Source organism: Strongylocentrotus purpuratus, unplaced genomic scaffold (genome assembly GCF_000002235.5).
Source record: "Strongylocentrotus purpuratus isolate Spur 01 unplaced genomic scaffold, Spur_5.0 spur5_scaffold_2, whole genome shotgun sequence".
In the NCBI taxonomy this organism is placed as follows: domain Eukaryota; kingdom Metazoa; phylum Echinodermata; class Echinoidea; order Camarodonta; family Strongylocentrotidae; genus Strongylocentrotus; species Strongylocentrotus purpuratus.
The window spans coordinates 21,589,845-21,602,726 of NW_022145605.1; the positions used below are offsets into that span (position 1 = coordinate 21,589,845).

General features: G+C 36.7%; 1 protein-coding gene across 2 annotated transcripts; it reads left to right on the forward strand.

The window, feature by feature from the left end:
* The first annotated feature begins 8 nt into the window (after window positions 1-8).
* LOC105445471 lies at window positions 9-10,680 on the forward strand. 2 transcript variants are annotated; one of them, XM_030991967.1, is made up of 6 exons: window positions 9-564; window positions 1,498-1,836; window positions 3,135-3,335; window positions 7,211-7,314; window positions 7,890-7,977; window positions 8,831-10,680. In XM_030991967.1, exons 1-6 carry the CDS (start codon window positions 34-36, stop codon window positions 8,975-8,977), a joined length of 1,410 nt encoding a protein of 469 aa, XP_030847827.1. In that variant the 5' UTR covers window positions 9-33; the 3' UTR covers window positions 8,978-10,680. The 2 variants fall into 2 exon arrangements, with proteins under 2 accessions (XP_030847827.1, XP_030847828.1); XM_030991968.1 differs by lacking the exon at window positions 3,135-3,335.
* Window positions 10,681-12,882: the final 2,202 nt, after the last annotated feature.

Consider the following 12,882-nt stretch of genomic DNA (forward strand, 5'->3'; position numbering starts at 1 on the left):
CTCGCTGATGAACTGTCACAAGTCTCTTCATCCATGCCAAATGTGAAGTTGGAGTCGTCCAGTACACTGGTAGGTTTAGGTGGAGATGTTTACCTAGGAGGTGATGAAAGGATGCAGAGTGGCATCATCCTGGGTGGAGATGATGAGGATGAGGAGGAGGGGATGATGATTGGGGTTCCCATGGCAACACAATGTTTGAATCATGGTCTGAGCTTAGCCGATGAGCTGGCTGGCATGGGATACCAACAGAGCTACGAGGAAGACGGAGCAGAGGGGGAGGAGGAGGAATGCATCATTGGTGGTGATGGAGGATGCGATAAGTTCGGAAGAAGCGAAAGAGGAGCTGAGATGGTTGCCAGTAGAGTGAGAGAAGGAGGAGGCACAGGTTTCATGACTGCCGAGTCAGGAGTAGGAAGAGGCGGAGGAGGTGCGGAAGGAGGAGGAGGAGGAGGAGTATCAGTGGATGTTGATGATGAGGATGAAGAAATTATCAGTTTAGAGACTCCTAAAGCATCTCCTAGTAGGAGTCCTAGGCCAGGAGACTTGCACATCAAATATAGACAGGTTTGTTTGTCATCTTAAAACACCTGTTAAATACAGACTGATTTCATTGTAAAGGTGGTATAATATACCGCATGTAAATTAAGATTATAGGCCTCTGATTGATCAAACTGCGGGCATGAGAGTCACTACTGACTACTGGGCAGTATAAAAAAAATATTGACCGGACATAGTTCTACTTGTGCTTACAATGCAAGGAGGCTTTAAATGCGCATGAATAAATTACCCCAAATTTTAAAATACACTTTGAACTGAAAACTTCCTTAATTTCATTTGCCTTTTTGAGACTTCACAAGCAGGATGTGGTTTATCAAACAAATATTGACTGCTGAATGTTCGGGTCACGTTTAAACTATCAATCTTCAGTGATCTTGAGCCATTTTTAAATGTTACCCCCAAAGCAGTCAATATTTGTATAATACCTACTCGGTTGTATATGAGTTGTCTGTAGAATTAAAAAAAAGAATATTCTCATATGCTTCTTTCAATTTTTCTTAGATTGAGGATGTTCTTCACTTGGTTTATGTCACACTAACCCAGTTTTAACTGTGGCCTTCAAAGGCCTTTAAAGCAGTCAGTATTTGTTTATTACCTACTTGGTTGTATTTGAGTTGTCTGTAGAAACATTTTTTTTTTTATTATTAAAGAACATTCTCATATGCTTCTTTCAATTTTTCTTAGATTGAGGATGTCCTTCACGGGGTCCATGTAACACTAACCCAGTTTTAACTGTTACCCTCAAAGCAGTCAATATTTGTATATTACTTACTCGGTTGTATTTGAGTTGTCTGCTGAAACATAATATTCATTGTTTAAACATATTTGTGGCTTACACCCAGTTAATAAAGATCAATTGATCGATCTGTAATTGAAAAAAAGTCAGAATTTTGTTTAAATTAAAGAACATTCTCATATGCTTCTTTCAATTTTTCTTAGATTGAGGATGTTCTTCACTGGGTCCATGTCACACTGACCCACATCATCCTGGAGCTTCACTCCTTGGTGCGCTTACCCCTCACCGACCTGGGCATCATGCATGCATCCAGTGTCCTACACTCCGTCCACCCAACCTCCTCGCACCACGCCCCTGTATCGTCCAGCCCCTGGTCCACAGCAGCTACCCCAGCACTTCACATAGATGATGATGATGATGATGAGGAAGATGGGGACATGGATGAAGGTCGGAGGTCAGAGTTGATAGGTGACAAGGTCAAGTCCCAACTGAGTGTGCTGAGGAGTATGCTGAGTATCGTGGTGAATGGATCACCAAAGATGGTGAGAATACTTGCTTCTGTACAAAACCGAAATGGCTTTAATAATTAAAATGATTCAAACAGTCAAACCTGTCTCTAAAGTCCATCCAAAGGAATCAGCAAAAGTGGCCTTTCTTGTCAGGTTCTGAAACACATGTTTCTCCCACAAGGTAAAATAGCTTTCAGAAAGAACGCTCTTATAGATCAAATCCTTCCTATCTGTTGCCCCATGCCTTTGCAACAAACTTGCTGCATTTTTTTAGAAGAAATAGTAGGCCTACTTCAACTGTCTTCTTCAACAAATCTGGAAACGTACCTCTATAAGTCTTCTCAATTTCTTCCTAGACCAACACAGAGTTCCTTGTATCCTCAGGAAAGAAGCATCATGAAATCTGATTAGTATTATTATTATTAGATACATATGGATGGCTACTCAGACAGGTTTGGCAGTTATAATTGGAGACATGGATTTATTAGTAGCTACAATATTAAGCCTTTCTTCCTTGAATTGGCAACACTAAAACATGTCGTAATTCTCTGCAGATTGCCTGATGGTTCAATCTGTAACAAAACAATAAAACACACAGGTCATCCAAAGGAATTTCTATCAGCTTCCATTCATTCCCTAAGAGATTTCTTCCTACCGAACCCGTTCATTCAAAGAAAATGTCTTTAACTTTTTGAAAGGCTGTGCTGTTTTTATCATGTAAATAAAGTGAATTAAGACATGAAATTTTTTCTTTATTACCGGTACATGACAGAAGCTATTTTGCATTTGTGTTTCTATTTGAAATACTCTAGATAGATGCATTCTCCTCTTGGGTGATAAATTTTGATAACTAACAATATTTGCTTTAGATAGCTTTGAATAGTTTGAGAAGCATGAGGTGAAAGTATAGCTAATAGTGTAGTTTGGGTTTGTCAGGTTTTATATAGAGGGGACAGACCCTCCTAGCTAGAGCTGTAATCTCTTCCTGTTTGCAAACTCTAATGTAATATTAAAATAGTTCTTCTGTTTTCTAGACAACAGCAAAAGGTATTTGATTTACAAGTTACAAACAGGGCCCATTGCATAAAACTTACCATTAATTGTAACTTTGCCATTAATGGCTATCATGGAAACCTTGATTTTGATTGGCTGTTTGAGCCCTGTTACCATGGTAGTTGCCATTGATGGCAAAGTTACCATCAATGGTAGGTTTTATGCAATGGGGCCCAGGTTGACAAGGCACTAGCTTTGATAGAAATATATGGAGGTAATGCATTTAGCATGATCGAAACACCACTAAGTGTAGCCTGTGCACCGTGTGTGTCTCCTAGCTGAACGGGGCCTACAGAGGGCGACGGCAGGAGGACCAGGAGCGGATCGGTCAGCTGGAGGGGCACGCGGAGGCCCTGGAGAGGGAGCTGAAGGACACCAGGCTCCAGGTGGACCTCCTGGAGGCGGAGATTGAGAGCTTGGACAAGGTGCTCCTGCGGAAGGACGAGCAGATAGATAGACTCCACCAAGGAAGAAAGAGAGTGAGGAAATGATTTGTGTCGTGGGGCTTACTTCCAATCATCCGGTCACCGTGTCTGGTCGGGTGGTCGCATTATATAGAAAACTTCCCCAATCGGTGCCTGTTGGTCCACCATGATCCTCTTTTTCTTATGTTAGTTGAGAGCTGAGTTAATGAGATAGCCACCTGTCAGTGACCTGGCTGTGTGGTCTAATCCCTTCTGGCCCAGTAGTATTGACGGTCTTTAAGATGCGCGTCGAAGATGCTGTTAGGGTTTTCACAAAGTGTCAGGTGAATAGGACCAGACCATTCGTAGATGAGAAGGGTTTATTTTACAAGCATTACCTCCGACAATTCGTGAATAAATGGGCATGTTTTCACAAAAGGTCAGGTAACGCGACCAACCAACCTGATGCAATGACCTGATGGTTTGAAGTAAGCTGTGTTGTGGTGGCCATTAAAGGATGGGCTAGATAACAGAGCTGTGTGATGTGTAAGCGGGGGTAGGGGCCAGGGGCATGTTAAAAATAAAAGAAATTTTGGTGTTCATTTAACTTACCTCAGTTAGTGTTATCATACCATTGTGTAACCTGGCAGAAGGGAGGGAAAGACAATATATGTCATGTTGATAATGATTATAAAAAAAAAAAGTTTCAAACTTTCTCTGACTACATCTGAACTACACATTTTGGTCAGTACTTTGTTTACCTGTACACAAAGATTGAACATTCAGGTCTTTAACATTTGTAGGTTGTTTACCTATATTGTCTCTTAATCCTTTTCATTATGAAACAAAGAATTGGAAGAAAGAAAAGAATTGAAGAACAAAAACATGACCAAACTTTGTGTTTGCAACCTTCTGCCTAGCACATCCAAAATTTATGTATATCTGCATGCTTGAATACCAGTTAGAAATATGATATAAAGAATGCAATTATTTATTGAACAGAACAATTTTTCCTGCCGGCTGCTATATAAGTGTGTTTATATGTTAAGTAGACGACGCTTTGTGCAAACGTAAATTTTTGTGAGCCATGTGCATGAAAATTGAGTGGAGAGGCATGTATGCAGTGTATTTCCTATATGACAGAGGATTATTTTGTGTTTGTGCTAACTTTAGTTGTAGGCTGTGCAAAACAAAATCAGGTGTCTATAAACACACTGTCTATTAATATGCTTAAATAACATAACCTTTGCTTTATTAAATGCAAATTAGTGCAATATAATCACTATGTATTATGCTGTATTATGCTGTTTGTTGTGCTTATAATATGCAGGTATTATCTATTGCATATTCCGTAGTCTGCATTTGATGTATGTCTTTAATGTATCCGTTCTGTACCAACAAACTTTAACCAAACTGCATCTGAACTGAAGGACATTTTTCTTTGTAGAGAGGCTTGATAATTTTCTTTTTGGTATGCGATGCAGTCTGGAGATAGAATCAAGAATAAGGATAAGTTTTTCATTTATTACAATCATTACAAAAAGTAAGAACATGAATGGCATTGTTACAAATAAGTCAAATTAGCTCCTTGAGAAGTTCATGATGAAAGTATTTTTGTTGTATTTAGTTGGCATTGTATTGTGTTGAGAGGATTATAACCTGGCCCTCATATCGTCGCTGTTTTCACGAAGTGACGGTAGTGAAAAAAAATTGCATTCACTTTGCGTTACAATTTTCCTCACTACCGTCACTTCGTGAAAACAAGGACGATATGTGCTCTGCTTTTATTTTTTTAAAAATATTTGTGTGAGTGTGCCATTCAACACTCCCCTGTTTCCACCTTTTTACTCTGCCTGGAACTCCCTCAACCATTTCCCCCAAGGTCTTGATTTCTCCCCTTTTTACTCTCTGTTTCTCTTTCCCACTCCTCTCGTTTTCATTATACATTACATGTAGTGGATCCCCCTTCCCCTCTCTATCCCTACTTCCCTTATCTCTCTCTGCATGTCTCCATTTCTTCTCTCTCTCTCTCTCTCTCTCTTTTTCTTCTTTTTTTTCTGTCTCTCTTATTCTTTAACCCTCTGTCTATCTTTCTCCTCACTCTATTTTTTAAAAAATCTCTTTTGCTATGTCTGAACTCTTTTATTCCAACCTCCCTCCCTCATTCTCTCACCCTCCCTCCTCTCTTTCACTCTCCTTTCTTCTTCCCCATGCATGCTGTCTGTTAAAGGAAAATATAAGACAATATCTTTCTCTCTCTCTCTCTCTCTCTCTCTCTTTCTGTACCCCCTCTCTACCCACCTGAATGCCATGCTCTCTCTTCCTGTCATGAATTGTCTCTGGTTCTGTCCTACACTGTAACTCTTGATTTCCCCCCATTTCACTCCTTCCCATTTCCAACCTTTTTCTCATCTATCTCTCTCTTTCTCTTTCTCTCATTCTCTAGGGGATCAATTGCATGTATACAGTGTACAGCTTACCTCTAAATGTAACAAAATATCTGAATGTATTCCTTCAGTTTACATAAAAACCAACCATGTTCACATTGCCCTATAGTTTGTTGCTAAACACAGCTTCTGGAACGCTAGGCTGTCTAAACACGAATGACATTGACAAATTAGGTGCCACCTTGATATGTGACTATCTTATTAGAGCTGTAATTGAAGCCGTCATGAGAAGTCATGTTCGCCTCATATATTTATATTCAAGGTCAAACCTACACTGACAGTAGAGAAGTACCACTCTATGTAAATGTTGAGTCCTTCCAACAAAATCCTGACTCACTCAATTGCAAGTACATTTACATGTGCAAAACAATTAAAGAATAATGATAATGAATAAAACAGATGTTTGAATACATATAGGCCTACATATAGGCCTACATATATACATGAGTCTCCTATGCTTTTTTAAAATCTTGTAAGCACATATTAAACTAAAAAGTTTAAAATTAAGAGAGAGTCTAGATCGGGTTCACAGTTCTTTTTTGTAAAATAGGGTATTACATAACAAATTTAAGCTTGAATGAAATTGAATACAAAAAGGTAGTTAGAAAAATCTAAACGAAACACATATGTAGAAATCTGAAGATGTTTGTTGCCTTTAATGTATGTAGAGTCATTGTTCTGTTGCTATATAGTAATTATGTAATAACATATGCATGTTACTGATCTTATTACAAATAAGAACTTGGATAATGATTACATTTTTTGACAATGTCCTCAAACTTTAACATGTATGGCTTGAAAAACAAAGGGTTCATACATTATGTGACACTAACACTAACTAATTGCATTGTATATTGCTGAAAAGCTTCTTGTATTCCCTTACTATGCTGATGAAATTAAATATGCTGCCTTATGTTTAGAGCTTATTGTTTTGATGTGCCAAGTTTTCTCTTGATAATTATCATTGTTATTAGTATTGTGAACAGTATGTGTATGACCTTCCTCACTATGGTCTTTGCCAATTTGAGGTTTGCCAATTTTAACCTCAAAATTGTTTGATTTTCAGCCCCTTCCCACCCCCCCTCCAGCTCACCTATCCCACTCATCATTCTCCCCTCCTCCCCCTTCATCCACCCTCTCGATCCTCCTCTCCTCCCCTCCTATCCCTCCTTCCACCCCTCCTCCCACCCCTCCTCCCACCCCTCCTCCCACCCATCCTCTCACCCATCCTCTCCCTCGTCCCGTTTCCCCTGATTCTGTCAGTATTGTTTATTTGTCAAAATCTTGGACAATACAAAAACCTACCTTGATAACTCTGGGAGATGAGTTTAATCCCCACGCCCAAAGTGAGAAGTGTTTTGAAATTACAGATTTGATTTGAACAAATGAACATTTTCAAACTGCTTTTGCTTTCTGTTGACTACAGTATCATAGTTTGAACAATGAAGATGGTGATTGTAGCACTTTTAAAGCAAAACGATGTTTCTTCCTCTGGTATTACAGATGGAAGACTGTGTGATACAGATTGAAGAGGAGGAGAGAGCTAGGAGGATGGAGACTGGAAGAGACGGAACAAGGACCCAAACAAACATGGATGTCAATACAGGGTAAGAACAATTGATACAAAAACAAAAAACAAATAGAGTTAATAAAATAATGAAAGTGTGTCTGTTCCAATGCAGTACATAAAAGACTACATTGATTGAAGTAAAGTAGCATTTAGAATAGGTTATGAAAGATCATAGCCAAATTAAAAATCTCAGCGTTAAAGTGCTACATGTCGCTTGTTTACAAAATTTAAATAGAAGTTTGTTTCACCTTTTGATAAGAGGGGAATTTCTCCTCATATGTCACTAATGATATGCAAATGTATACAAGTTACAAAACAGTTCAAAAGTATTATACTATGCAGTGGATTTACAATAAGAACATTTGGTGAAAATGGTTTGTTTACCGGTAGGTAGCTCCTTTTCCTTGATAACAGTTGATAAATATGCTCAGAGATAGAGTTAACAAAGAAATAATAATACCTGTATATTTATTTGATTTGCCCAAAAGATTTGAATGTTGTAAAAATCAAGCTACAGTGTACAAGATACATTACATGGTAATTATGTGATACCTCAATGCTTTAATAGTAGACTGTTGATTATGTTAATTTTTTCTATTTTGACCATATTAGGAGCCATGATCCCTCATCCGAGATGCAGAGCATAGATGTAGATGGTCATCACTACAGGGATGAGCTGGGAGGTGGCAATGGCTGGCAGGTATGGTATTCATCCTCATTACCAAGTCCCTCAGAGAGGACGTAAAGTCTTCAGTCCCCTGGTTGCTAACTTACAAGCATAAATATGCTTTCTTATCAGGTGAAACGGGAAAGGACATTAAAGGGAGGCCCAGCGAAGAGGAGATTTTGTAAACACATTGCATGTTAAGAACCCACTGCACTATTCGTAAGAGAGTAGGGGAAACCCGGATGTAGTGATCCACCTGCACATCCCCATTCAGTTATAACAGGAAGAGAGACCAGAAAACAATGAAAAAAGGGTGCCGTAGATCATCAGGACCTCTTTTTGTTTTCCACGGTTTTTTTATGTCCACTGTCTTATCATAAGCCAGTGACCTGAATATTTTAAAGTTTATTTATAGACAATGGATTAACATTTTATTGTGTACCCTTAATGTACAGCTCATTTAACCTTTTAATTTAGTATCTTTCTCTCTCTCCCTCTCTTTCTCTCATTCTCTCCCTCCATCTTTTCCCTTATACCTTTCCTCCTCCTCTCCCCTTCTCTCTCCATCTATCTCCTATCATCTCTCTCTTATCACCTCTCTCCCACCCCTCTCTCATCATTCCTCTTCCTTCTCTTTCACTTACTCTATCTTTCTCTCAATTTTTCTTTTTCTCTAAACTCTATTTCTCTGTTTTTCTATCCCTCCCTTTCTTTCCTTCTCTCTCTCTCTCTCTCTCTCTCTCTCTCTCTCTCTTTCTCTCTCTCTCTCTATATATATATCTCTATCTCTCTCTCTATATATCTCTCTATCTCTCTCTCTCTCTCTCTCTATATATATATATATATCTCTATCTCTCTCTCTCTCTCTTTCTCTCTCTCTCAATAGACGGGGTCTGAGGGGACGATGGATGGGCGTGGCAGACAAGTGATGAGCATTCCGCCTTCAACCGATGAACTCTCGGCCAGCTTCTCGTCACGCAGTCAGTCTGCTCCCGAGTTTGGACGCAAGAAAATGTTCCCCTTCTGGAGCTGATCTACCGCCCCCTATTGCTAGACGCAGAAGATGGCGTCATGAATCCTGCCATTCTCGTGGATCATGCATGCTTAATAGAGTACAAGTAAATTGTACAACCAGTGATATTCAAATCAATTTTTTTTCCTTCTCTCACAGAAAGTGTATGTCATCTTGCTTTAAATGAAAGCGTGACATATTGTTGGTAATTATGATGTCTAGGAGCTGTGTATTGTATGAGTAGAATAAGTATTAATTCAGGTAGTAAACACAAATGTGCTTTAGCCTTATTACACACATTCCAATTTTTTCAATTTATTTTCTTCTTTAATGTGTGGCATTTCATTTGAAGTCTTGAAATCTAAGTGTATTTTGGAAATGAACCTCACTATGAATACAGTGTGTGATGATCACAGATGGTCCTATGCTGTTTGTGTGAAATAAAGATTTAAAACAAAATGGTGGATGATTTCAAAGTTTTTCTTGCCAAAGCGTACATCTCGACTCTCGAGTCCATTCTCAATCTCCATTCAACTGCCCTTTCTGCTTTAATACTAAGTGCAAGTCAGTTGAATATGGTTGGTGCAAAGGAATAAACTAAACTTACATATAGCGACATTAGAGCTTTACATAATCTACATATCAAAGAAGATTGCACTATAGGCAAATTAAGTGGGTGAAGTTTGAGTTGCATGTGCCTTTTTCATTTCACCATTTCGTTTTCTGAGACATTTTTTTAGAAGCATTCCGTGCATCCATCCACTCCTGAATGCCTTATTCATCAAAGGGCACCTTTTAACGATTCCATCCAACTGCTTCTTGTTTATTCCGCTGTAATTTAACAAGGCATTAAACTTGGACCAAACTTTGGCCTACCAGTAAAATGTTTTATTTCAAGTTCTCTATCTAATTGCTTTGCCTTAAACAATAAATACTGACAAAAATTATTTGGTTTAAAACAATTTAAAAAACAAGTAGAAAAACAAAAACAACATAGATGAATAAATGAAAAGCAAACATTTGTTAAATTTTCTTCCTGATAAAATCGCACCTTTAGTAAAAACATAAAAAGAGCTCCCTTTAAAAGTTTTTTTTTTTTGCAATAGAGGAAGACATAATTTATAGAAAAGGGAGAAATAATTAAAAGCTTGCTGAATCTACAAAGTCAAAGATATTTCTAGAATTCAAGGGAACTGCTCTTAATAGATAATTCAGTTCATAAATAAGTGAAATAACAAAAATTTTCAACCATTTTGGGTACATTAAAACCCACCAAACCTGCTGCTTTAATCCTAGAACAAATAATCAAATAAATTAAGTAAGAATGAAATGATTCATTAAAGTATGAAATATTTATCGATAGAACAGAACTTGCCAAGGTCATCTGAAATACTTACATACCAATACTAGTAAAAACATTCCACAATCAAATAGTACTGAATACTAGTGTGTAGATCTATAGACAAAAATACTGGAATATACAATGATTATGATTCCAGTTCATTCTAAATTGTAAATAAACGTAATTGGATTCAAATTTAGCACTGATGTTTAGTGTTGAAGTATGAAAGAAAAATTGTGCAAAATGTGAAATAGAAATGCCTTACCAGGATAAGTATCCTAAAAAAAAAAAAGTAAATGAAAAATTAAGTGATTTTGTAGACTTGCACTTGTGTCTTTCAATCATTAATTGATATTTCTTTGTGATTTCAGAAAATAGAAAATATAAAATGTTGGCAAGATATGTATTCTCACTTAAATTGGTAGTACAAAATTTTATCTTTCAAGCCTTTCTTGCGCAAAGACAAAAAAATATTATAATAAATGACTGAAAAATAAAAACAAACAACAAAAAAATGGGAGAAAAACCAAAAAAAAGAATAAAAATATATGTTTGTGAAAGTGTGTAAGTCATGGAATAATGTTTGTGATATTTTTGAATGGTATATGTGTAGTGCCTAAGAGTAAATTTATAATGAGTAACATGAAACTATTTTCAAGCAATGATAAGCAAATCTTTTGTTTGTAATGGGTTATAGGATTGAGAATCATGATTTTATATGTTTATTTTTTTGAATGTCTTTGAAAATTTAAAAATAGTTTAGTTGAATATTCAAACATGCTCACATGAAGTATATACTGACGAATATTGTGCACAGTTAGTGTGCATAGTGCTAAGCCATTGCCATTCTGTTTTAAGCCAAGTGTTCTTTGGAATTGGGCATAAGTCGAAGCTATTTTGTCCCATACTTGCATTTTACCATCCACTCCAGGGGGGTGTTTCACAAAGATCCTAAGTAGAACTTAACACTAAGTTTGACTTAAAAATTATGGACAGCCATTGGAGCCTTAAAATGAAATATACTCAAAAGCAGAAATTCAAGTATTTTAGACATTTTATAAATTCCACAACAAGAATATGAAATTTCCTTAATGATAGAAAATATGAATTTGAATAAACATTTTATGCCTTTCAAAAATATTTTTACCAAATATTTTCAAAGATGCTAATGGCTTTCCATAATTTTTAAGTCCAACTTAGAGTTAAGTTCTACTTAGAATCTTTGTGAAACACCCCCATATCATATACTTGTTTGGCAGGTATAAAATCATTCAGAACTAGCAGGAGATAAAATGTATCATGTATTTTTCACATCATTAAAGTACATCACAAGGTATATACAAATAAATATGAAAATCAAACTGAAAGACAATTTGTTTTTAACTCTTCTAAAAGTGAGAAAAAACAAAGAAAACTGGTTTGCAAACAAACTACAACAGGAAACAAAAACAAACAAAAATGAAGAAAATTAAATGTTTTGCAAAACTAACTATTTCAGAAACATTTACAGTTTCTCACAAATAATGACATTGACAATGAAAAATTAAGGCTCGTACATGTAGATTTGGTGTGCAAATTATTCAACCGAACCATTTCAAATATTTCTTGTGGCTTAATTCAGCTTGAAGATGGATGTCAGTTGTGTGGGATTTGTAGTCCTCTGTGCTTTTAAGTATTTGCCAGTGGAAGTGATAATGTGATGTGATAGAATAGTAGTGTAGTTTAATGAAGCATGTGTATTTAAGTGTTCTCATGTTTTGCAGCTAAGTGCTGATTATGGTCAGTAATATATGATCGTCACGACTGAAATAAGTGGTTAAAATGTGCCGTGTGTGTAACGTTAACAGCAGCTAGCAGCGAAGGATATATTTATGAAGAAAAAGAGTATGATTATAAGTGATTCAAATATGATTTGAAGAAGATCTAAAGCTTTATTTTCCATCCCCAGTAATGTATACATGGCAGTTTGTACTCGTGCAATATAAACGTCCATTCGAGTTCTACATGAGACGGGAAGTTATGTGTCCATTTTTGTTCGATGTAAAAAAAGCAAAGTAAATTCGAGAAAGGACAGGTATTGTTTGTATATTGTGCATATGTACATGAAGGAAATGCGATGTGTATTCTGTAAAGAAACAAAAGATTCTTAGGGCTTACCTTCTAAATATGTACCATAGGATGATCACATGGGCCTTGCGTCTAAGTAGGAGATGGGAGGTCCATTTGTAAATTTCATGTCCAAATTAAATTGTAAATGAAACTTTGGTGTAAATTTGTAAAATGTATAGGGCGTGTAAACTTTTTTGTTTTTTAAAGAGATATTTATATAAAAGGATCTGAAATTCCACAAAGTCTTACCAAAACTGAACTCTGTTCTTGCCCAGTTTGTAAAGATATTAAAAGCCCCCCTGTGTACAGGAAGATACAGAGCATGATCGAGGTGCTATGCCATGTGACTTGTTACAAAATTTGCGGACTTCCTTTCATAGAGATATGAAGCCTAAAGCCTTGTTCAGATAAGGAGCGATAAAACGCTTTTTTACATGATGACGAAACGTTTAATACGCTTCGCGTTTCTGTATCT